General features: G+C 43.3%; 1 protein-coding gene across 3 annotated transcripts in view; it reads right to left on the bottom strand.

Annotated features, from left to right (window-relative positions):
* LMAN1 (lectin, mannose binding 1) overlaps positions 1-17,019 on the bottom strand; it is a 50,870-nt gene extending 33,851 nt beyond the window's left edge. For all 3 annotated transcript variants that reach the window (XM_039544527.1, XM_039544529.1, XM_039544526.1), the window contains exons 1-6: positions 16,604-17,019; positions 8,240-8,394; positions 8,044-8,151; positions 3,158-3,219; positions 2,133-2,232; positions 516-639 (exon numbers count right to left, since the gene is read on the bottom strand). In XM_039544527.1, the coding sequence (XP_039400461.1) occupies positions 516-639; positions 2,133-2,232; positions 3,158-3,219; positions 8,044-8,151; positions 8,240-8,394; positions 16,604-16,829 (775 nt within the window). In that variant the 5' untranslated portion in view covers positions 16,830-17,019. The remainder of the gene's footprint in view (positions 1-515; positions 640-2,132; positions 2,233-3,157; positions 3,220-8,043; positions 8,152-8,239; positions 8,395-16,603) is intronic.
* Between the last annotated feature and the right edge of the window lie 9,027 nt (positions 17,020-26,046).

A 26,046-nucleotide genomic window follows, 5' to 3' on the forward strand; every position in this document is an offset into this window, starting at 1 on the left:
CCGTCCACTGGTTGACAACATTCACTCCATTACTCATACAAACCCAGAACTGATCCTTACACAAGGACCAATTACTCAGGCATTGGGCAGTGCTGGCTTCTTGATTTCACATCCATAAAACATATGCAGCACAGACAGCAGTTGTGCATGCTTTTTCAGACTATCCTGCTAATATGCAGTCCACTGTCCCTACAGATAAGGATCACCAACAAGGGTTCCAAGTACTGCTAATTAGGGTGATGGCTTTGCAGCTTAGCTAGTTGTTTAATAGACACTAGAGAGTGATCAGCAAGTCAGTTCACACAGGCCAAACAGCTATCATGGCCAGCACAGCCTAGACTCTTACTTTCAGCTAGTCACCATCATTCCATACCAACCCCCTTCGACATCCCGTCATTTACAACTAGCCTCATTCTATCTTAAAATATCAGTTGCCAAGTAATGATTTACTGAAGCCCTATACGTCACAGCTCATCAACATGAACCTCAAACTTAAATACAGTGAAAAATATTACCTGCAAGCCCCCCTGTGGCTGCAGATATTCCAAAGTACCCTTGGGATGGTAGTACCATATTTTCCACTTTAGCACAAAATTCATAGTCTTCTTTATCTGGAGTAAAGCCATTGTTAATCATTACCTAGAAAGAAAGACACCTAGATTACACCTACAAATTTGAATTTGATGCTCAAAACATGCCAGTTTAATTAGCACGGAACGTGCATAAAGCAAAGTAAAAAGTGCATTAGGTAAGTTAGAAAGAGGCTCTAGAAATAAGGCATTAGTAAAACCCCTCAGAATTTTAGCTATTAAAGTTCTAGTTAGGGAGTATGCAACAAATGCATTACTACTTTATTCTATAAATCTATAAAAGATTATACATTAGACATACATGGTATGAAATACAGATCTTTTATACCAAAGGACACCAACAGTGAAAGAAAGCAGTTAGAACTTAATTTTCCAAAGTGTAGCAATGGAAGAAAAAAACTAAAATTCTAATTCAAAGGTAGCTCCCCAGTTCAGTGATATTCAGAGGTCAGTGGTTCAGGAGCCAAATTAGCGATCAACATTACCCAAAAGAGCCACAATGGGGAGAATTCATGGCTTCATTTACCATAGTACTATATATTCATATTTAAACAGTATGACAGGGGGAAATTATATATGTTAATTTATGTGTTATTCTCACAGCAAAATGACTTACCAAGTATTATTATTTTATCAACTACAATTGGGTAATAGCATAGTAAAAGCATCCTGATTATTAACTATTCTAAATTATTAACCAATCACACAGTGTTTTGATATCATGCTGCAAAGAGCCACTTGCAGCTTCTGAGCCTCAGTCTAAGCATCACTGGGGTAACAGAAGTAGTTCTATTATCCAGCATGCAAGAGTATTACACAAGTTCTGACAAATGTAATAATTTCCTGTATGCTTTTTGGTGCCACTCAAAGGGTTGCCTTCAATGTACAGCCAAGGATTTGGATGTTAGCTTAGAGACCGCCTCCTTCACCACAAAATGCACCGAGGTGCTTGGGCTAACAGCCCTGAGAGCTAATGTACTAGCAAGTGTCAGGGCCCACTCAGTTTAGGGCTCCAGGAAAGATGCATCTTTTCTGAGGCTTCCTGGTGTTTGCTTTTTGGAGTTGAACAAAAGAGTTGAACATATTAATTAGCTCATGTAACTACTCTAGAACTTGGTAATTGGGCACATTTTATGGAAGCCCAGAATTAAGGTTAAAAATAGAACACACATTTATTTCATAGCTGCCTCATCCTAGTGCCATTTCTCCATCTGGAGTGGGTTCATTCCATCACAAACTTAAAAAAGTTTCTTGGACATTTCCTTACATCATAAAAACACCACAAAACTGGGCATACTTGCCAAAAGCAGCCTTGGAATGTAGAAGCAAGAATGTTGCAGGTGCATAGCAGAGTTAGGGAAGCTTGCAGAGTGGCTGTCAACACTATACTTTTATCTGATTTCTATCAGTCCCTCATTTTCATAAGTTTTACAGTTCACTTGAACTCATTTAAAAAAAAAAAAAGCCAAGAAAATTTCATACTTAAAAGCTCCAGAAGTTGAATCATGTACTGTGTTATCTCAAGACTACCAGAGTACTTACAGTTAGTGTTTTTTGGTAATATGTAATCTTTGCTCGGACAGGATAGGGCTTGTTACGAAAATCTCTCTGACAAGATGCCAATGCTTGTGTGGAACCATCACTATGAAAGAAGAGAATCTGCTTACTGAACTACATCTTTACTATGTACTAGCTAGAAAAAAAGGCATGAAAATTTCATTATTTTAGTGAATTACAAATGACATGCAAGAACAAAAGCCCTCTGGATAGTTAAATTAAGTTTTGCATTTACAAAAGGTTTAGGATTGACAGCACTGGGAGTGAAGTGAGGTCCTTTAGCACAGGACACAAACATGGGCAGAGGCAGTACAAGCTTCCCAATGCTACCTTTCCAATGTGCTTCAGTACTGCCCCAGAGGGACCACTCCCGGAGACTCTCTACGCAGACAGCTAACAAGGGTGTCAAATGTGATGTAGACATTTGTCCATCAGGAATCTGAATGAGACCACCAATTCATTTCACAGAGGTATGTCGGTTGTCAACTGGTAGCTACTTGTGATCACTGAGCATTTGTGGCATAACTGGATGAGCTACAGATGAAAAATTCTGTACCTCACCAGTTTATCTGAGCCACCTTGTCCCAGTACACTTGGTATTATATTACCACAACATTCACCATGCTATTTTAAAACAAATTTTGGCACTCCTGTGCAGCTTCTGCTAAATTCACAACAGAGGCTTTAAAAAAAAAATCAAAGCTATTAAATTATACTGATTCTCCAATAACAAAAAAAGCATTTTATAGTTCTACTCAGATTCAAACCCCCATGGAAGAAGACAATCTGTAGAAAAAGTGTATGCTTCTAGGTGATTTCAGTCAATGCAGTTATATTATAACACACACACGCTGTCTGGCATGTGCACCTACATGGAACACAACAAAAACTATTTGACATTCTCTTACCAATAAAAATTAAGTGTCTTCAACCTTGTTTAAAAAGCCTCCAAACATTTCAGCAATCAATACCACAGGTCTATCACATTCAAATAAAATTAATAGACTTACTTCTGATGGTCATAAAAGAGTTTTCCATTGTTGCCTACAACAATTATTGATGGATTGTTTTTCTGAAAGACAAACCACATGAACAAACAGGGTTTAAAAATTTTAAATGAAGTAATTTTACGAATTAGAAACAGATTCAATATACAATATCATTAGCAGCCTTCCAACAGCATAGTAGTAGGCTATGGAGACATATATTTTGTTCTATAAAAGATCTGGTGATGGAAAAAAAGTATGGGAGTTCAGTTATGGGCATACTATTTTCATGTTTACTATTTATTTTTAAATTATCAAATTGCAAGAATAAAAACTGAAGGTATTAGTTGAAAGATGATAAAATCCAATAAAGATACAGCATTTCACGCCTAAACACTATAACAGGAGCAGTAGGTGAAGGACTGACCTTCCATTCCACTAGCATCTTTGGAGGATGTTAAACAAAAGCTACTAAGTTAGACATTTTTAAAGTAGCAGGTTCAGATGATAAGCATCCAAGAGCTTTAAAAGAGCTGGCTGAGAAGCTCGCTGGATCATTAATGTTGATTTGCAATACGTCTTGGAGCACTGGAAAAATTCCAGAAGACTGGGAGAAAGCTATATCTGCCAATTTTTTAAACGGTAATGGGATGACCTGAGTAATTATAGGCCTGTAGGCCTGATATCAATCCTGGGCAACATAATGGAGTGGCTGATAAAAGACTTGATTAATAATTAAATTAGGGTATTGTAATTAATGCCAATTAACATGGGTTTATGGAAAATAGGTTCTGTTAAAGTAACTCATCTTTTTCGATGAGAGTGTAAGTTTGGTTGATAAGGTCATAGTGTTGACATAATATACTCAGATTTCTGTAAGGCATTTAACTTGGTACAACATGACATTTTGGTTCAAAAACTAGAATAATATAAAACGAATATGGTACACAAATGGATTAAAACTGTAGAACTGATTAATGAAATTGTTTTTAATTGTTCACTTTATTAATGTAACTTCATAAGTAAAGTTGTTTGAATGAAACAACATTCATTCATAAACCAGTTACCCCAATAACTGGCTAATTGACAATTAAGATGCTTGTTAAGAGCCAGCCTTTCGCCAGCTGCCCTTGTACGCTGCTTAAATCACTGAAACTTGCACTGTTTCAACATTGTAACTTCTGCTCACTGTTTGCCATTCATTATATTTGTCTACATTGTAGCTTCTGTTCACTCTGTCATTCCTTACACTTGGCCATATTGTAACTCAAACTCCATTTTAAAACACTCACTCCATTTTGTAAAATCCTGCTGCAACCTTCATTTTTGCAAAACCCTGCTGTAATCTTATTAGTTTAGTTTAGATGTGTAAATAAGGTATGTATGTATGTATGATGAAATCAACCTGCAACAGCAGCCTGTCTTGATGAAATAGAGTTCAAACACCAAAGGCTGAAGATGCAGACAACAGCCCTAACAAAGTAAGAAGAGTCCACCCTAAAAAGAAAACAAAGGTACAATAGAAGGAAAATCAAAGCCAGGCTGAAACTCATGTCTGCAATTGATGGGTAATCAATCACACCAAACCCAGAGGCAGCGTGACACAGCAAGACCTATAGACTCTGGATTCAAACTAAAGCCTACAAAAAGGATGGGTGAGATGAAGACTTTGGAGGGTAACGTTCTGCTGCCAACATGGGAAGGCAGATGTAAGCCGCTCTCCTGTCAACTAAGCTACTGCCGCTCATTTGGGGTGGTTTTATTTTGTCACTGAGAGAGCTCTCTCCCAGCGACAAAGAGCGGTGTGTGACAGGGTAAGGTCAGATGGCTACAAGAGAGTGGTTGAAGGTAGCTACGTTAGCTCCAGGTTAAGCAGGTCCCTTTTCCCTGGGTAAGGTAACAGGGACTGTTCCAGAACACTCAGGAACTTTCTACAACTAATTAAGGCAGGAAGGCTAATCAGGACACCTGGTATAAAAAGGCTCTCACTGCAGTTAGTGAGGTGTGCGTAAGGAGCAGGGAGTGAGAGGACGTGCTACTGGAGGACTGAGAAGTACAAGCGTTAACAGACATCAGGAAGAAGGTCCTGTGGGGAGGACAAAGAAGGTGTTGGGAGGAGGCCATGGGGAAGTAGCCCAGGGAATTGTAGCTGTCGTGTACCTGTTCCAGCTGCACCACAGGGCCATGGGCTGGAACTCGGGGTAGAGGGCGAGCCTGGGTTCCCCCAAAAACCTTCCAACTCCTGATCCAACACAGGAAGATCTCTGAGGCTAGCAAAATCTGCCAATAAGCACAGGACCCACCAAGGCAGAGGAGGAACTTTGTCACAGCAGCTACAGTGCGCACCTTACAACGGTGTGGCTGCAGCAGCGCAGCTGGGCTGTTGTAAGGTGTGCAGTGTAGACAAGGCCTAAATGTTTTAGTTCAGTTAAAGTACTTTATTAGTACCATTTAATTGTTCATTTAAGTTTAAAAGTGGCACTATTCAACTGAAACTAATGAGTTTTTTAAATATTTGCACATAGTTCAGACTAAGTTTACAAATGCCAATGAACACTCAATTAATATTTTAAGTATTTTAGAAGAGATTACATGAGCTCCTAACTTGAAGCATTCTGCGCTAACACTTAACTAGCAAGCTGATTTCTGTAAAAGGTCATGTCTGAAAATAAGATGTAGACAAATAGTGAAAGGCAATATAACGCCTTGAAAAGACCTAAAAAAAAAAATCAAAATCAAAGAGTATAAAAAGACAGTTTTTGCTCCTTAAAAAGATCTTAACATCAGATGCTGGAGTTTCAATATTATCCCACAATATTATCACAAGTCTTGTGATATTTGGTGTTTTTTCCAACGCTCCAGCTCCTGAAATCATGAGTATCTTAGTTGTCATTTAAAAAAAGAAAGAAGATTCTTGCCACCATGGTTGCAAAGAAAATATGGAAAACAAGACACAAGTGAAACTTAAGGCTCAAAAAGCAGAAGACCGAGATAGAGAATTTTAAAAAACCTTGTTATTTTTAAATCAATTTCATGACTTTGAGGGCATGATTCATGAGACTTTGGGTTGGTTCAATTCTTACCTCAGCTCCACTCCACATATGCAGAGTTAAGGAGCGAAAGCTATGTAAAGACAATCAAATAGACTTGGATCCAGCCAGAGAGAGGACTCCTCTGGCACAGGAACTGAGAAAGTCAGCCACAGGTTGTCTTTTGAGGACCCTCTCAAAAACTCAGTGTAGAATACATTCCGAGACATAATGCTGTGGCGATTCTGAGCAGCACTGCTGTCCATAAGCAGTGACAGGATGCCACAACTCAGTCCTCCAGGATTATTAAATTAGATTCCAGGGTCCACTCTGGTTCCTAGACCTTCCCAAAACTGAGGGAACATAATGGTGACTTAAAGGCATCTTTACCCCTTGTCCCTGGGCTGGGAGTTCTGTGCTATACCCTTTAGAGGCACAACATAAAATCTCACCAATGTCATAATACAAAGCACAGAAGTCTAAATAGGTATGGTTAGCATATGTCAGAACTATCTTTACAGTATTTCAAAACTGAAGAATTTATTCTAGTCTGTCTACGGTGTAAAGTTTGACTATCAGAATCCATAAGAATGACCTTCTTATTAGAATTACCCCCCCCCCCGGCCTCTCCCCAAAAAAGGAATTAAGTTTACATAGTTTGACATTATTACAAAAAATCTTCAACAAATGATACAAAAGTTTGGATCTCTAAAGCAACTCTGTCACACTGCAAATTCTGTATATTTTAGGATGTCAAAAATGCCTTAATATTTAGATGAGAAAAGACACAGGGATACACATGCAAAGTTAACACTGCTGTTGGAACATTAGCTACTGTATTCCATTACTCATTTTAACTAGTCAACCTTAATGAGGCCTTTGCCCCAATATAATTTTTATACACATTTAGTTTCCCACTGTTACTTTTTTTTTTAAACCCAGAAAATACCAGGAGCACAGGTATACTTCTTGGTAGTACCATAACAGTGTCTATAAAAGTAGTAAGCACTTAGGACTTAAGAAACCACTTTCCAGATAGTGGAAAGGTACCGAAGAGTAGACAGGGGCAAGGAATTTAGATAACACCTCACTACCCATTTCTCCAGCTAGGGAGACAGAACTAAAACTGCCTGCGCCACTTCCCGCAGCTCCCATTGCCTGGGAATGGAGAACCAGGGCCACAGGGAGCTGAGGGGCTCCATGCCTGCAGACGCTCCAAGTAAACAAAACATCCCGACCCACTAGCGGCTTACCCTGACAGGCCAGGAGGCAAAGTTTGCCAACCCCTGAAATATAGGGTTAGTTTATGAAAGGGTCATACAGTTTTTGCTATTTTTACCTAGCCATCTTGTGGGGTTGGCTTATAAACGAATGGGCTAATGAACGAGTATATATGGTAGGTAGAGTACAGGGCAGGTGGATGCAGAAGAATCAAAAATAAAGAAGCTTCAAAAACGTGTATTTCCTGATCTGCATACATATGCCAGTATCCCTCTCCTAATGCATAAACATTAGGACCTAATAAAGTACAAGGGGTTTAAAAGTGTATAACTATCAAAACCATTTTCTCTTCAAATCTAGCAAAGGAACTGGTCCTCATTGATCCTAAACTACAGCAAGATTAATCTTTCAAGCTTCAGCTTTTTTTTTTAAATAAATAAACATAACCTGATCAAAAAGGAGTCTTTTAGGAAACTGCACAACAGAAAAGTTGTAAGCTTCATTTTCTCTTCTTTAAAAAACCTCCATCTAGCTGAAAACCAAAAAACCCCGATATAAAACAGCTCATTTTTCACAAAAAGTATAAGCATGTGTGAACATAAAATGGTAAAAGTGAAACCATTCTGGAACCTTTATTATAAGAGTTTGCTTCCAACTAACCTTTCCATCATTGTCAAAAGAGTCAAAGAAAATGCCAACACCATTCCAAGTATCAGCTGCCCCAAAAACCGGACCTTCTAAGCCTTGACCTTCAGTAAACCAGATTGCCTGTGCACAGAAATTAAATAAAGTCATAAATAAAGATTTACATTTATAAAACAAATTTGTTTTCAAAATTAAAATCAAGTTCATTTACTAGTCCATCAGCTCCAATCCGGCCTCTCCCTGTCACTCGAAATGTCACCTCAACCTCCCAGTATTCAAATATAGACTTGGTTTTTGTCCACACTGATCCTCTCTGGCTTTTTAAAGATGGAGTTATTCGAATCTGATCTGCACTAGGTATGGCATCTGAAAAAGAAAAAAGAAAAAAAAATCAACAGTGAACATATGAGAGAACATGAAGAGCACATTCTGCAATTATAAGGATTTGCTAAGCACACTTTACCTTATAATTTTGCAGATAGATGGTCCCTCTAATTGAAGGGCCAACTGTTTTCAGATTGTGTTTTTAAGAACTTAACATTTGAACAGTTATGGGGCAAGTAAAGTAGTAACATGCTTAAATTTAACATTTCATTGTTTATTATCTCATAATTCAAAATTTTGTTTTACAGTGCCTCACTCCAAGTTCATCTGGGATAGCAACGGACAACCTGTGGGGAAGGTTGGTCTTATGGTTAAGGAACTGGAGTTGAATTCAGGAGATCAAGATTCAGTTTTCTCCTTCTGCCACAGCCTTCCTGGGTGAGTCAATTAATTTTTCTGTGTCCATCTATAAAACGGGTATAAAACTATTTCTGTTTTCAGACCTTTTGGCTGTCTTGCCTATTTAGAGTGCAACGCTTTGGAGCAGAGGCTCTCTCTTTCTATGTTTACACAGTACTGTATTTCACACAATGGGAACCTGAGCTCAGTTGGGCCCTTCAGGTGCTACGGTAATACAGTAACTCCTCACTTAAAGTCATCCCAGTTAACGTTTTGCTGTTATGTTGCTGATCAATTAGGGAACATGCTCATTTAAAGTTGTGCAATGCTCCCTTCTAACGTTGTTTGGCAGCTGCCTGCTTTGTCTACTAATTGCAGGAAGGGCAGCCCATTGCAGCTAGCTGGTGGGGGATTGTAACCAGGGTGGACCAGCAGCCCCCCATCAGCTCTCTGCTCCCCTAAGTTCCCTGTGCTGCAGCCACCCAGCACGCTATCAATCGGTGGGTCAGCTGTCCCTTCCCCCACTGCCATGTGCTGCTGCTCATGCCCTCTGCCTTGGAGCTGCTCCCAGAGACTCCTGCTTGCTGTGCAGGAGAGGAGGGGGGGGGGAGTAATGTCAGGGTGTCCCTCTCCCCCCTGCACCCCGCTTACCCCTTCTCCATATAGAGCAGGGAGGGGACACGGATGGAGAGAGACAGAGAGAGCCTGGGGCAGCAGCGGCTATCTCAACTTTCTGATCCACTTAAAAAGACAATGCACTTAAGAGTGGGTCAGCTTATTTAAAGGGGTAGTGTGCATCTCTCCCACACACCAGGTGGGTGTCTGTCTGTCTGCTATGCTGTCTCCCCTCCCTCCTGTTCGTGCTGCCTTGATGAGAGGCTACATTAACAACATGTTAACCCTTGGGCGCTCAGCTGAGTGTTAGTTCATCATTTAGCAGTAAGGCATTCCCTGGGAAATATCCCTCCATCTTCCACCCTCTAACTTCACCACCTCAACCAAGCTTCACAATCATCATAGCTGTGAACAGTATTAAATTCTTTGTTTAAAACGTATATTGTGTGCATATATCTATATAATATATAGTTTTTTGTCTGGTGAAAATTTTTTCCCTGGAACCTAACCCCCCCTATTTACATTAATTCTTATGGGGAAATTGGATTTGCTTAACACTGTTTCGCTTAAAGTTGTATTTTTCAGGAACATAATTACAACGTTAAGTGAGGAGTTACTCTACAGGTAGTTTAAATAGTTTCTCTTTGTAGTTCTAAAGAAAACTTAGCAAGCCACAGTAACAGATAATCTGAGTATCCTTTATAAAATGTAATGAAGATACACTTCAAGAAAGACAAGCTAACATCTGCATCTATCCATGGATGCTTGCAATAAGCAAACATTCCCATGAGTTAACCAGATATCCTATATTTAACTCCATCACAGAAATTCTATATAGTTTCTATACACTAACTCAGAATGATACTTGCTTACTAGCTAAAGACTGTTTGTACATTTTATAGAAGCAGCAAAGAATCCTGTGGCACCTTATAGACTAACAGATGTTTTGTAGCATGAGCTTTCGTGGGTGAACACCCACTTCTTCGGATGCAAGCAGTACATTTTATAGTAATCTGCTAATGGTTGGAGCAGCACTCTGCCTCCTGGAAGCACAGTCAAGTCTTTAAACCATCACTGAAAATGTCGAAATTAACTAAACAGTGTACAATAAATCTACTGTTCAAGCCAAAACTTCTATCTACTTTGTTAAAGTATAGTTTCGACATGTCACTAAACAATTTGATTTCCAACTGGAAGAGATGCAGAAATAAAATCTGCAGACACATTAAATGACTGCTTCTTGGAGAAGTTTGTCCTGGAACTCACAAGGGGAAAGGCAATTCTTGATTAAGGCCATGTCTACATTTGAAAGCTTACAGTAGCATAATTGTACTGATACAGCTGTGCCACTGTAAGGGCACTCATGTAGCCACCTTATGCTGAGAGGAGAGAGCTCTCCCCTCAATGTAATACACCCAGCTCAATGAGCGGCAGTATCTATATTGGCGGGAAAGCATCTCCTGTTGACACAAGTGCTTATGCTGGCAAAACTTATATCGCTTTGGGGGGTGGGTGTTTTCATACCCTTCAGTGACAAAAGTTTTGCAACATAAGTGCTAGTGTAGACATGGCCTTAGTCCCAAGTGGAACAAAGGATGTGGTCCAGGAGGTGAATATAGCGGAACCGCTCAGTAGTAGTGACCATAAAATTTAATATCCTTACAGGGGGAAAAGAGCCATAATAGAACTGAACTTCAAAAAGGGGAGCTACACAAAAATGAGGAAGTAGGCATTGAACAGAAATTAAAAGGAACACTCACAAGGGTGAAATGCCTGCAAACAGCATGGAGACTGTTTAAAAACACCAGAATAGAGGCTCAAACTAAATGTATACAGTAAAACTTCATTCATCTGACACTCCATTATCCGTCTCTCCATATTAACCAAAGAACTAGCACATACAGGTCCAGAAGAAGGCGATCACTCCTGCGGTAGCTAGATTGCGGGTGCAGCCTCAGACTTTCCCCATTCTCCAGCTTATCCGATCTCGCGCCGGTCCCAATTAGGTTGGATAAACAGGGTCCTACTGTACAACCAACCAAACTGTAAGAGGACCAAAAAGATGCCACTGTGGCTAGACAGCAGAGTAAAAAGTGGTTAGAGACCAAAAGACATCCTTTAAAAATTGGAAATTAAGACCTACTGAGAAAAATACAAAGAAGCCTAAACTCTGGCAAGTGAAACATTATAAGGCAAGCCAAGAAAGAGTTTGAAGAGCAACTAGCTAAGGACACAAAAACTAAAACACCTTATACGTACACCAGAAGCAGGAAGGCTGCCAAACAGTCAGTGTGGCCACTAGATGACTGAGGTGCTAAAGGAGCACTCTGGGAAGACAAAGCTATATTAATTCTTTGCATCAGCCTGCACTGCACAGGATATGGGCGAGATTCCCCATACCCGAACCATTCTTTTTACACGACAACTCTGAGGAACTGTTCAAGATTGAGGTCTCAATAGAGGAGGTTTTCAAACAAATTGATAAAATTATACAGTAATAACTCACCAGGATCAGATGGTATTCACCCAAGAGTTCTGAACCAACTCAAATATGAAACTGCAGAACTAACTGTAGTAGTTAATCTAATGCTTAAATCAACCATTGTACCAGCTACAGGGTAGCCAATTAACAGTACAGGGTAGCCAATTAACAGCTGTTTTTAAAAAAAGGCTCCAAAGAAAATCCTGGCAATTACAGGCCAGTAAGCCTAAACTCTGTACCAGGCAAACTGGTTGAAACTACTGTGTAGTTAGTAAATCACAGAATTATCAGGAGCATAGATGAACACAATTTGTTGGGGGAAGAGTCAACATGATTTTGGAAAGGGAAATTATGCCAATCTATTATAATTCTTTGACAGTGGCAATAAGCACATGGATAAAGGTGATCCAGTGTATATAGCATCAGAGGGGAAGCTGTGTTAGGGCTTGGCTACACTTGCAGCTGTGCAGCACTGGGAGTTAAAGCTGTCTTCATACAGCTGTGTAGGGAAAGCGCTGGAGTGTGGCCACACTGACAGCTACCAGCACTGCAGTGTGGCCACATTCGCAGCGGTGTTGGGAGTGGTGCATTATGGGCAGCTATCCCAGCGTTCAAGTGGCTGCAACGTGCTTTTCAAAAGAGGGGGGTGGGGTGGACTGTGACAGGGAGCGTGGGGGAGAGAGAGAGAGAGAGAGAGAGAGTGGATTTTTGGAGCCAACACTGTCAGCTCCCTGCCTTGCAAATTCCGACCACTTCCCCGACCCCTCATCCACTCTTAAATGCAAATAGCCTTCAGACCAGATAAGCAGCTGCTCCGACCGACTCCCTTCCCCCTCCCCCCCACCCCCGCCGTGCTGTTTCTCTCCTCAAGCAAACACTAGCTGTGGACATTCATCCCCCTGCCTGCCTCATTCACAGCAAACAGTAGCTGTGTTTGTTTTTTTAGATAAGCAGCTCCGGGAGCCCGAGTTCACAACAAAACAAAGAGAGGCATCATAACAAAACAAAGAGTTCTTTAGTTAAAAGCATTATGGGAAAATTCTGGAGGTCAGTTACAGCGTAGTAAGATTAATCACTGTTTACACTGGCACTCCAGTGCTGTTATTCCCCAGGCAGAGGTGGAGTACAGCCAGGGCTGTAGCCAGGGAGATACAGCGCTGTATGTGCCTTGCCAGTGTGGACCGTGAGTGAGTTGCAGCGCTGTAAAGCCACCACCAGCACTGCAAATCTCCAGTGTAGCCAAGCCCTTAGTCTGGATCTGTAAAAGCAACAAAGAGTCCTGTGGCACCTTATAGACTAACAGACGTATTGGAGCATGAGCTTTCGTGGGTGAATACCCACTTCGTCGGATGCATGTGTATATAGTATACCTGGACTTTCAGAATGCCTTTGACAAGGTCCCACACCAAAGTAAAGTATACAATCATGAGATAAGAGGGAAGGTCCTCTCATTGATCAGTAACTGGTTAAAAGACAAGAAACAAAGGGTAGAAATGAATGGTCAATTTTCAGAATGGAGAGAGGAAAATATCAGGATCCCCAAGGATCAATATATTCATAAATGATCTGGAAAAAGGCATGAACAGTAAGGAAGCACAGTTTGGAGAAGATATAAAATTACTCAAAAAGAGCAGGAGTACTTGTGGCACCTTAGAGACTAACAAATGTATTAAGCTTTCGTGGGCTACAACCCACTTCATCTGATGCATAGAATGGAACATAAAAGGTGACTACGAGGAGTTACAAAGGGATCTCACAAAACTGGGAGACTGGGCTACAAAACAGCAGACAAAGTTCCAATGTGCATTACTTTGCACTTATCAACACTGAGCATATAATCCCAACTATACACATGAAATGATGGGCCTAAATTAGCTGTTACCACTCAAGAGAGATCTTGGCAGTCACCATGGATAATGCAATGAAAACATCTGCTCAATATGCAGCAGCAGTCAAAAAAAGCTAACAATGTTAGGCGCCATTAGGAAAGGGCTAGATAATAAAACAGAAAATATCATAATGCCTGTATATAAATCCACAGTAACCCCCACCTTGAATGCTGTTCTGGTCGCTTCTTTTCAAAAAAAGATGTATTAGAATTGGAAAGATGCAGAAAAGGACAATGAAAATGACTGGGGGATGGAACAGCTTCCACAGTATGAGAGATTAAAAGATTGTTCAATTTGGAAAAGAGACTACTCAGGGGACAATAGAGGTCTATAAAATCATGAATGATACGGAGAAAATGAATAAGGAAGTGTTATTTACTCCTTCATGTAACACAAGAACCAGGGGTCATCTGATTAAATTAATAGGCAGCAGGTTTAAAACAAACAAAAGGAACATCACACAAGCATAGATAACTTGTGGAACTTGTTGCTTCAGGATGTCGCGAAGGCCAAAAGTAGAACTGAGTTCAAAAAAGAATTGAATAAGCTCAAGGAGGATAGGTGCATGAATGGCTACTAGCCAAGATGGTCAGGGACGCAACCCCATGCTCTGGGTGCCCCTAAACCTCCAACTACCAGAAACTGGGACTGGACAACAGGGGATAGATCACTGGAAAATGCCCCGTTCCGTTCATTCCTTCTGAAGCATCTGGTACTGGCTATTGACAGAGACAGTATACTGGGCCACATGGATCACTGGTCTGATCCAGTATGGCCATTCTTTTGTAAAGTAACCACGATTTGTTTCAAGTGCTTCTGTATCAGTGACAGAACAGTCAGTACAAAAGGACACTTTCCTGATATCAAGAAAGGGCTTCATGTTACATAGTAAGTAAACCTGTTTTGACAATTAAGTAATGTTACTAATAAAAACAAAATAAAAAGTGCAGACTGAAGCATAATATTTGAAAGGAGGCACATGGATTTTAAAGGAAATTGTTGCCTATTATATTATCTTGTTTAAACCATAATGAAGATTTGGTTTTCATATTTCAATATGCACTTTATATTCATATAATACTTAACATTCAAAAATCTCAGATTGCTTTATGAATATTAACAAAGCCTCTTAACATCTCCCTCAGATTCATGTTGTCCTAATTTTACAGCTAAGGCATAGAGAGGTTAAGTGATTTGTCCAAATCCATACAAGAGGCCAAAAACAACCTGAAACTCCCAATCCTGCTTTGTAGCCAAAGAGCCGATATACACATACATTTACTGTAGAAGATAAACAGCAAATGGAAGCGTTATCAAGTGATTATTTACTCTTGGCTTTATTATCAGGCTTGCTATTGACTGCCTGCATGACCTTGAGCAAGTCAATTCAAAATAACTGGCTGAGGAACCTGAACTAGTAGCTTCATTTTCAGCACACCTTTTAAGAGTCAAACCACTTATTTAGGTATCTAATTACAGATAGTGAGGTAAAGGCCAAATCTATCTATACCACAATTATGATGCCAAGTATCAGGGGGTAGCCGTGTTAGTCTGTATCCACAAGAACAACAAGGAGTCTGGTGGCACCTTAAAGACTAATGGATTTGTTAGCTTATGCCCAAATAAATCTGTTAGTCTTTAAGGTGCCACCAGACACAATTGTGATGCAAGATTCTACTTGCCTGTCTAAAAGGTGCATTGTGAGGCTTAATTCATTAACAATAATACAGTGCTTGGAGATCATGGAAAGATATTCCATCAGCACCAAGTTTCTTTTATGCAATAAATGTGATGAAAGCATATGCCAAGGACATGACCAAAGTTGCCAGCTACCCTAATTTGTTTATAGCTATACAGACCAGATGCCATAGTGTCACTTGACTAGTTCCAAGAATTTGGCTACATGTGCATCAGTCTTTCTCCCAAAAAAATTTTTTTTAGAGTGACTTGACATTCGCCCTACCACAAATGACACCATATTTATCAGAGCGACAAGGTGGGTGAGGTAATATCTTTTATTGGCCCAACTTCTGTTGGTGAGAGACAAGCTTCTGAGCCACCAGAGCTCTTCTTCAGATCAGGGAAATATATTCCAAGCATCGTAGTACAGTTATGAATTTAAGCTCCCTCAAAATGTGTGTTAATTACATATGCTACACAATCTGTTCCACCTTGCATTTAGCTGCGATGCTCAGAGTACCTTTCAAAGATCTGAAGACCATCTCTGGGTGGCTTGAAAGCTTGTCTCTCTCACCAACAGAAGTTGGGCCAATAAAAGATATTACCTCACCCACCTTGTCTCGCTAATATCCTGGGACCAACAAGGCTACAAATACATTACATACCTGGTTGTAATGACACAGAGCTGCAGCCTTAGTACAGTGATGAAAAACTTTTTTTTTTGTTAATAGTCACCCTGAATGCCTCAACTTTTACTGTGATCCCCAAAGCCAGTTGTGTTACCAGACACAGCACAGGGGGGATGATTTGGGGGGTTTAGGATTATAGAAACACCCCCTCCCCCAACGCTCTGCACCGGGGTCTCTGTTGGTGGGAGCGAGCTTAGGTACTGTGGATAACTCTGACTATAGAGCCTCAAGCTGCATCTACGTTTGTGTGCGGTATCCCAGTAGTCCGGGAATCATGCCCATAGAGCCAGGCGCCCCCCAGGGTCATAGGGGACCAATACGAGCGGAGCGGGGATATGTCCATGGAGCCAGGCGCCCCCCGGGGCCGGAGGGGGCCGTACTGGGGGGCGGAGGGCGGGGCCAAGGAGGCAGGCGCCCCCCTCCCCCACTGGAGGGAGTCGCTCCCGGGGTCGCGGGGGTCATAGGTCACGGCTGGCCGCGGAACGGCGGGTACTTACTGCCCGTGTGGACCCAGAACGGCACCGACCCGTCCGCCTGCACCAGGTGCGGCCCCTTGAAGCTGTACTTGTACTCGAAGCGGCGGTGCGGCTGGGCGGCGGCATCTCCCGCGGCCCCCAGGCTGCTGGCCCCGGCGGGGAGGAGCAGGCGGCAGCCTAGGCAAAGCAACGCGGCCCAAAGGCCGTTCCCCCCAACCGGGCAGCCCCGCTGCATGGAGACCGCCATCTTGGACTCTGCCACGGGGAGCCAGGCACGGCCAACAGGGCGCTGCCTGATTGGCTGCGGGGGCAGGGGGCGGGGACTGCCGGCCAAAGGGGCAAAGTCGGGCGCGTGGCTACATGTCAGCGCCGCTCGGGGGCGGGGCCTTTCCGTCCCTGTCCCCGCCCCCCAGGACTCCCCGCCCCGCCTCTCCTCTCTTCGCTGTATCCCCCCTCCCCCCCGGCCGGGAGTGGGCGGCACAGAGGCGGGGGCGCCACAACGGGAGGCGGCGGGATCCTCGGGAGGGGGCGGAGTCGGGTGGGAGGTGGAGTCCCATGCGGGGCGGGGGGGCCCATGGAGAGGCGGTCCTGTTATATAAGTTTAGATGGAGTATGTGGGCTGTCCGGCACCAAACCGCGTTCAACGAGGTGCGGGGTTTGCCTGCTCAGTTCCAGGGCAAACACCCCGTGAAAAATCCTTTCAACTTTTCATGAAAGATGCAGAAAAGAAAGAAAAAACATTTAAAGCATTAAATGAGGCTTAAATCTGAACAATATCCCTTGTGCCCTTTCCCTGTAAAGAGGCTTTAGAAGGAGCCTCCCCCCGTTTGATGGTCTTGTAGGTGGTATTAAAGATGGTAATAACTGGCCTTTTGGGGGGAGAGGGAAAAAGTTAGTTGAGCTGGGCAGCTGCTATTTTGATAAAGGCAACCTAAAAGCCATAACAAGACAAAACGCATACAAAAGAAGAGAGAAAGAAAAGAACAGCAAAGATAAAAAAATGCAGCTTCCATCTCTGACGTTGACTCTCACTTGCAACCTCACTGCTGGACAAACACAGGCCCAGCAACACAGTCTTATCAGGCACTCCTAGACCTGGCAGACTTGTACCAGCTGGGAGCTGTTTAGGGAATTTCTTTTAGTTGTCTATTTTGTGTCACAGCCTTAAAGCAGTGTTGCAAAATATACAGTCTTGACTGGCTAAGGCACACTCTTATTAGACAGAAGGAAAAAAGAGAGAGAGAGAGAGGAAAGAGAAGAAGTAAGGTAGAGAAAGAAAAGGACATATGGGGTTGGGGGAAGAGATAAAGTCTCACCTGGTGTTCAGCAGTCAGTTGCAATGGATGAAGGTGGTGATGTCATCTGTCTCCCTCTTTCTGGCCTGGTCTGCTCAGGACATCTGTCAGAATTAGGATGTAGAAGGTCCAAGGTTCCAGGAAATGGTGGGGTAGCAATCATGATGATGAAACTCATGCCAGTAGTCAATTTTTCCCCCAAAGTTTCTTTAAGGACCCGCAAAAAAGAGTGCTGGTTAGAATAGCCTATCCTCTCATTATTTTGTCCACCAATTAGGCCTAGTCTCTGACACACCAATTTTAATTCACTGATTTCTGGTTCCCTCCTTTTCTTGTTCACCAGTCATGATCTTAACACAGTCATTGAGTTACGTCAGGAGGTCTTTTGGTTTGGACTAATTCAGGCTTTCTGACTCCCTTTTGTACCTTTTCCCATCAACACTTGTTGTTATATGCTATTGTGACCTTTTATATACTGTCACTCAGTTTTTACAGTTGAGCTCACAATTAAGGGGAAATGTGTAGGCCCAGTTATCACAACAGTCAGAGGGGAGACAGAAAGGGACATCATAGATAGGTGGGGTGGAGAAGGTCCAAAGGGAGGGGAAAGAGCTTCCTATGGAGAGAGGAGAGTCTTGCGGGGGAGGGGAGTCCCCCATGGGGAGAAGGAAGGGACAGTAGATTGCGGCCAGTGTCACTCCTTCCCCTCGGTCTAAATGCACAAGAATGCATGGTGCTGCAAGCTGCCATGCCCCACAGTACAGGTGCACCCCCTTGCTGGAAGCACCTCTTAGCTTTAATGTAGAAAGGCATCTCACAGAATGCCAGGGCCTATGGCATGCACTGTTCCATTTTGAAATGACGGGCAACATTTTTACCTACCTGGAAGAGGAAAATCCCTGTTTTCAGAAAGTGCCTTTCTTGGTGTTAGCTTTCAAATATTGGCTGTTTATTATGGGGAATATGGGGGGGCGGGGAGTGGGGAAAGCAGCAAATTGAGATGTGGCAGGGCAACGTGTGGGATTGTCTATGGCCCTGTGGCTTCTACACAGCAGACAGCATCTGGAGGTCTGTATCATATTAACAGATATATCAGGTGCCTCTGGGGACCATGCTTCCCCCCAATGACTGTGCAGGCATTATGCCTTCCCTTGGCCTTCATACTTCTGTTCAGAGAGGGTAGCTCCTCCCTGACTAATGTAATCTCCATCTATAGGGGCCTACACTGGCCCATTGTATACTTAAAATGGTCTGACATCCAGCATGCTTTCATAACAGACTTTCTTGCAACAAACTTGGCCAAAATCATTCTTTATGTAACACCATGGAAGTCAATAGAGTTTCCCTAGAGGTGAATTTGGTTGTGGGTTAGTTAATGTTTATGGACTGATGGTAAAAGATGCTGAGTGCTAGAGTCAATAGGAAATGAGGCCCATGAGCACCTAGAAGGATCAGGCCCATAAAGACAAAAACGTGGGGGGGGAGGGGAGGGACTGAATGTGAGGTATGCAGAAAGCAAAGCTTTCCACTATGGTGTGTGGTGTTCTGTTTGCCTACCTTCATTCTTCCAATGTGCTTGTGTCTTTTTTTTTTTTGCAGTCCACCTGTGTTGGTTGTTTTGTCTGTCTCATTATGGTGACTTCCAGGTGCAGCCAATTTTACCAGAAAATGTCAGTTTGTTTATTTGTTTATTTTAAACTTGTGACTGAACCAACATACAACTTCACTCACAGAAACACGTCTCTCCCTTTTAAAATATTGTGTGTTGCTCTGTATTACAGCCTAATTTCAGCTATAATACAATTCCAGGGTTGTCACTCTGTGGATATGTCTACACTTCAGTAAATCACCTGTGACTGGCCCATGTCAGCTGACTTGGGCTCATGGGGCTTGGGCTGCAAGGCTATAAAATTGCAATGTAGACATTTGGGCTCTGGGACACCGGGAGGCCAGAATACCTGTCATATTTGTGTTTACACTGTTTGACTCTCAGCCCCTTCATTGCCATGCAGTTTTGGAGTGCAGTGTAAACACAACTGTCTTATATTTATTCTGGGAAGAGGAGCCGTGTGTGATGTTAAGCACATGAATAGTCCTTGTTAACATGTGCTTAGGTGCTCTCCTGGATTGGGGCTCTCTAGGGAGAACAAGGGGGTGGAGAAGGGAATTTTAAGCATAAGAAAGAATAAATGATATGACACGGAAGAGAAGTGGCCAAAAGGGCTTTTTAACTTATGTAAAAAAAGTTTTACCTTTCAGCTGTTTGTCAGCGCATTTTATTCTTTGTAGGGTTTTCCCCCATTCTCTTTAATTGTAAATTGGAATATTTAGTTTAAAATGTCAATATAATAATTATAACTCCTGTCAATTTGGCAATAACTATATCCTGAGCTAAAAAAACCCCAAGGTCAGTTTGTTATAAACATCTCAGAGTTCACTGAGCCGAGTATCTGCTTTTACCTCATAAACAGAAACGTCGAACCCTGTACCCAGTCAAAAAAAATCTCTCAGCAGTTTAATTTCAAGATTAATAACAACACTTAGCACTTAACACTTTCAAAACACTCTATAAACATTAGCTGGTTAATCATCATAACACCTCTGTGAGGAAAGTAAATATTATTATCCAGAGAGTGAAACTAAAGGAGGAGTGGTTACAGGCCACTGAATGAGTTGGGGACAGATTCTGCCATTCCTTGTCTTGGCACAGCTAGATCATTTTGCCTCTCTATATATTGCCCAATAGAGCTGGGGAAACATTTACATTTACTTAAATGTAAAAATGAATTTGCTCTTGCCCTTATCTTGCCTTTTTTGTATTCACTTTCAAGCAGCCAAGAACACTCAAACAGCCAACTTTTGCTCACATGACAGCTTGCAGGAAGTGGATTTTAGTTTGTAAGTGCAAATATCTGCAGACTTTGCAGACAGAACATGCACACACATTGCAGTTACTTTGTATTAAGGGCTGTGGGGATGACAAAAAATTACAGACCTATGTCCTTGGTATGTTTTATGTGAAGTGGGACACTGCTTCATAAACAGAAGAACAGGGTTCCCAAAACCATGTACCACACACACGGGAAACAGGCAATTAAATGAACGAGACAGAGATCTGATTGCATTCTTTGTGTGAATTTTACAGCAGAAAATTAAATTTAAACTCTGCCCCTAGTCAAAAAGTATAAAATTTTCAAAAGTGTCTAAATCATGTAGTACCCCAAATCCCACTAAAAGTCAACCAGAACTTAGGGTACTAGGTGATTTCTGTGCTTTTGAAAATGGAACTTTGTGTGCCTTCAAAAAATTACCCAAGTCTTACAGTAGCCTAATTGTTCTAGGAATGATGCCTCAGACAAGACCTATGTTGTCTGGAAAGGAAAAAGGTTTAAAATTTTCTAATACAGTAACTCCTCACTTAACGTTGTAGTTTTGTTCCTGAAAAATGCGACTTTAAGTGAAACGATGTTAAGCGAATCCAATTTCCCCATAAGAATTAATGTAAATGGGGGGGTTAGGTTCGAGGGAATTATTTTTTTTTGCTAAACAAAAGGCATTATATACATTGTAAACAATTTTAAACAAGCAATTTAATACTACGCTGGGGGGGGAGGGAGTAGTGTGCACGTGCTGTGTGTTTACAAACATACTGTACAGTACTAGAGTTGGGAGGTGCCCCTGCCTTACCCTACACAGGCACAGCCCACTGGCACTGCAGATGAGGCAGGCAAGGAGGCTGAAGGTGCTGTAGGCTAGGAGAAGCAGGTTGCACAGCAGCAGCAGCTTCCCCTACTCTGCAAGCACCGGGGTGGGGCTCAACCCTCAGCCCGCTCATTCCCCTCCTTCCCCCAAACCCCCATCCTTGACCTGCCTCACTCAGATTGCTGAGTGAGATACCAGAAAATAAATCATAGACTTTCCTTCAGGCATTGTTTAATCCTGATCAAGTAGGTTTAATCAAGGGCTGTCTGCTGACAGGCAACAGAAAGTAGCCTAAAATACAATTTGTCAGGCCCTTTGCAGCTCTTTGCCAATTCCACTAAGAAAGCTTCCCGTACCATTTCATGGGAAAACTTGTATGCAGTTCTACAGAAATTTGGAACTGGAAAGGATTTATGAAATGGGTGAAAATGTGTTATAATAGACAGTCAGCCTCAGCTATCCAGAGCAGCTACTTGTCATCACCATATCATCTGAGGAGGGATAACCTGCAAATGGGACACTCCACTCTTCATTATAGGCCTGACTTCATGAGATGCTGAATCGTCCCTATAAGGTGATGAGTGGCCTACAGGACTAGGCACTACGTGCCTGAGCCAAAGCCCATAGAAGTCAGTGGAATGACTCCCCATAACTTAGGTCCTATACGAGTAGTAGAGTGCTTAGCTCAGTTTTCCTAAGGGGATGGAAGGTATAAAAGCATGAAAGCCCATTTAGAAGTGGCTCATATCGTGTAGTCCCCTTGTCTTAATTCACCATGCTTCAGGTATTCTCTAAGAGCGTGGGAGGTGGTGAGAATTCAGAGTTAATGTAGAAAAATCTGAAGGGTGAATGTTGACTGCATTTCATTCTAGAGATAAGACAAGTAGCCTCGGATGTCAGTAGGTGAAGCATTCACTTAGACATTATTTTTCTAATTCTCATACATTGTTAAATATTATTTCTCCAAACACCATCCATCAGCTATGAGTATCTAACATTTGCAAAGAGAACCAACCTATACAAACACTCTGGCCTGCACAGGAAATCTAAGACTGTGTCTACTCTGCATTTTTGTTGGTCAGGGTGTTAAAAAACACACCCCGACTGACAAAAGTTTTACTGACGAAAACCGCAGGTGTGGACAGTGCTTTGTTGTCAGGAGACGCTCTCCCACCCACAAACCTATTGTCACTCATTGGGGGTGGTTTTATTTTGCCGGCAGGAGAGCTCTCTCCTGCTGGCAAAGAACAGTTACATGGGAGACCTTACAGTGACAAAGCTGTAGTGGCACAGCTTGCCACTGTGAGGTATGCAGTATAGACATAGCCTAAGTAAGAGTTGCGCCACTTCTCTACTCTCCTGTCCATCAAACTGTTAATCAAAAAAGTAACAATCAATTAAGGATGGAAGGGAACCCAGACAGAAAGAAGTGATAGGCAAGCAGCCCACAACCAAGCACCGGCACGTGCTAGCAGAAAGGGGCAAGTGGCTGATACAAGAAAAAGGTAAGTGGCCAAGGAGTTAAGGAATGCCGTGCACAGCATTTCTGGCATAGTGCTAATGTTGGGAAGTGGGACTGGTGCAGACCGACTGCTCTGTGCTGACTGAAAAAAAAGAAGGGTGTTTGGGCCAAATTCTGATCTCCATCACACCAGTGTAATGCTGGAGTGACTTTAATGAATTGGCATCAGAGTAACTGAGATTGGAAGCTGGTCCTGTATGAACAGTCCTGTTACCATTACTCCATATGCTCATTGTACCTTTCTCATATAATTCTGCAGGTCACTCTTATTTGTATAGCAAAGTTTTTGTTTAATTGAATGGTGATTATTTACATGCCCTCTTCCTAGATTTGATAGTGCAATGCAGTTACAGCTACTGGTTGCAGATCCTTTCATTGCAATTGTTAGATCATTAGCAGGCACCTTAACATTCAAAGGAAAAATAGCTCTTGTGATTAAAAGCTGGCAAACCTTAACTCTTAACATTAATTGCAGGATTAACCTACTTACTTTTGATTGGAAAGCTCCTAATACCTTTCCAACAATAATATTTAGCAGCAGCAGCATAAAAAATTACAGTGGGACTGATCATGTTTCCAATGAAGTCAATGGGAATTGTGCCATTGATTTAAAGGAAGCAGTCAAGGCATTACCATGGACCAGGACCCACACTAGTATATTTGCCTTAAAGTCATGTGGATACCCAAAGCACAGGATGAAACCACAACAAAAAGAGATGCCATGCCGGATCAGAACATTAGACAATCTACTCCAGGATTCTGCAGTAGCCAATAACCTGATGCTTCAGAAGAAGAGAAGCACACACACAACATGCAACTAGATAGTTAAGCAATGCTTTATGTAGGGTAATAGTTCTCCATGGCCCTGTACATGATACAGTTATGCCCTGAAATATAGCCAAATATAGTCTAGAGCAGGGGTCCCGCGGAGCTCTTCCCTGCGGCCCGCGGAGCTCCCCAGGGCCGCCCAGAGGGGGGGGCAAAGGGGGCAATTTGCCCCGGGCTCCGCAGGGGCCCCCAAGAGAAAAGCGGAGGCTCCTGCCTCCGCCCCTCTCCTGGAGCCTCGGCGCATAGAGCGCCGAGTCTCCGTCCGAGCGCCTGAGCCCCGCCCCGATCCGAGCCGCGTGGGGAGGGGGCGGGGCTGGGAGCTCTGGGCTGAGCGCTGCGCTCGGCGTGGAGCTCACAGCCCGCCCCTCACGCGGCTCGGATCGGGCGGCTCAGGCCTCGCCGAGACGTGCTCGGGTAAGGGAGCGGGAGCCGCCGGGCCGGGCCTGGGTGGGAAGCGGGACCCGCCGGGCCGGGCCGGGGAAGGGAAGCGGACCGCCGGGCCAGGCCGGGGAAGGAAGCGAGACCCGCCGGGCCGGGAAGGAAGTGAGACCCGCCGGGCCGGGCCGGGCCGGGGTGGGGAGGGAAGCGGGACCTGCCGGGCCGGGCTGGGGAAGGGAAGCGGGACCCACCGGGGCCCGGGCCGGGCCGGGCCGGGAGGGAAGCGAGACCGCCGGGCCGGGCCGGGGAAGGGAAGCGAGACCTGCCGGGCCGGGCCGGGGGGTGGGGGAGGGAAGCGAGACCCGCCGGGGCCGGGGTGGGAAGCGGGCCCGGCCGGGGTGGGGAAAAGAGGGACCCGCCGAAGCGCAGCCCGGTCTTCGGCAGCGGGGGGCCCCTTCCGTTCCCGGACCCGCCGCCAAAGTGCCCTGAAGACCTGCGGCGGGGGGGGGTCTTTGGGGCACTTAGGCGGCGGGTCCCGGAACGGAAGGGGCCCCCCGCCGCCGAAGACCCCGGGCAGGGGCGGGGCCTCATGGAAGGGGTGGATTGGGGGTGGGGCCAGGGGCAGCAAGGGGGCGTGTCAGTGATGCGGCCCTCGGGCCAATGCACTAGTCCTCATGCGGCCCTCGGGGTCATTTGAGTTTGAGACCCCTGGTCTAGAGGCACTATGCTGGTAGAGGGTCTCATTAAAGGTTTGTGCTCATTAAAGATCCATAGCACTTTTTGTAAGACTCATGTTGCTAACCATGCCATCCTAGCCAAATTCCAACTAAGGTTATTACACACTGCCTACCCCTCTAGTTTCAATTTACTGTGTTATTCTTCATTTCTTGACCTAAACTATTTTGTTTAGTGTTGCTATAAGCTATTAAAAAGCTTTCATCTTGCTACCCAGAGACAGCTACACAACTGTGGTGGAATAAGTGATTCCTATGTATCCATTACTTATCTCACTGACTAGCTGTGAAATTAATTTATTTGCAGAGTATATTGAGATCCTAGGATGAAAAATACAGTAGAAGTGCAAAGCATTATTGTACAAAGTATTGTTATTCTTGTACTATGGGACAAGGACATGGCAAAAGGAGGGAACAAGGTGTTTGTTTAAAATTGAATTAGTGTAGTATTTGGGGGAGCATAGGTGAGGTGAGCGAATTCTTGATTATACCTTATTCAATATTCAAAATACAAAAGTGTTTGAGGGTATTTTGGATTTGTTTTCAAACTGACGCTCAGAATTCCAATGTCAATTTAAAAAAGAAGCAAAGGCAACATGTTCCAGAACCATCCACTAATTCTTGGTGCTCCAGTTTTTGTGGTTCCAAAATAGGTCTCCCTGGGGTCTGACTTTCAGAGATGCTGAGGACCTTCAACTTGAAGTTGCTACAACCTAGGAGCCCAGCAGTTTGAATTTGTTTTTTAATGACCATAAAATTCTCTTTCTTCTCTCCCCTATACAAAGGGACACACAGAGAGAAGACACATTACTCCTGTTGCTTCCTCTACATGCCTCTGACTTTCCCCCATCTTCTGAATTGAGAGGGACTGGCAAAGAGTTCTATTGGCGCTCAACCAAAGGGAGACTTTTCTGAGAGCAAAAGGCCTTCCCATGCCTCACCTGCCAGCAGCCTCTGAGCAAGGCTTGAATAAGGGTGACCTCTGAGCCAGAATGGGACTTACAC

This window comes from Mauremys reevesii, linkage group 6 (assembly GCF_016161935.1).
Source record: "Mauremys reevesii isolate NIE-2019 linkage group 6, ASM1616193v1, whole genome shotgun sequence".
Classification (NCBI taxonomy): Eukaryota; Metazoa; Chordata; order Testudines; family Geoemydidae; genus Mauremys; species Mauremys reevesii.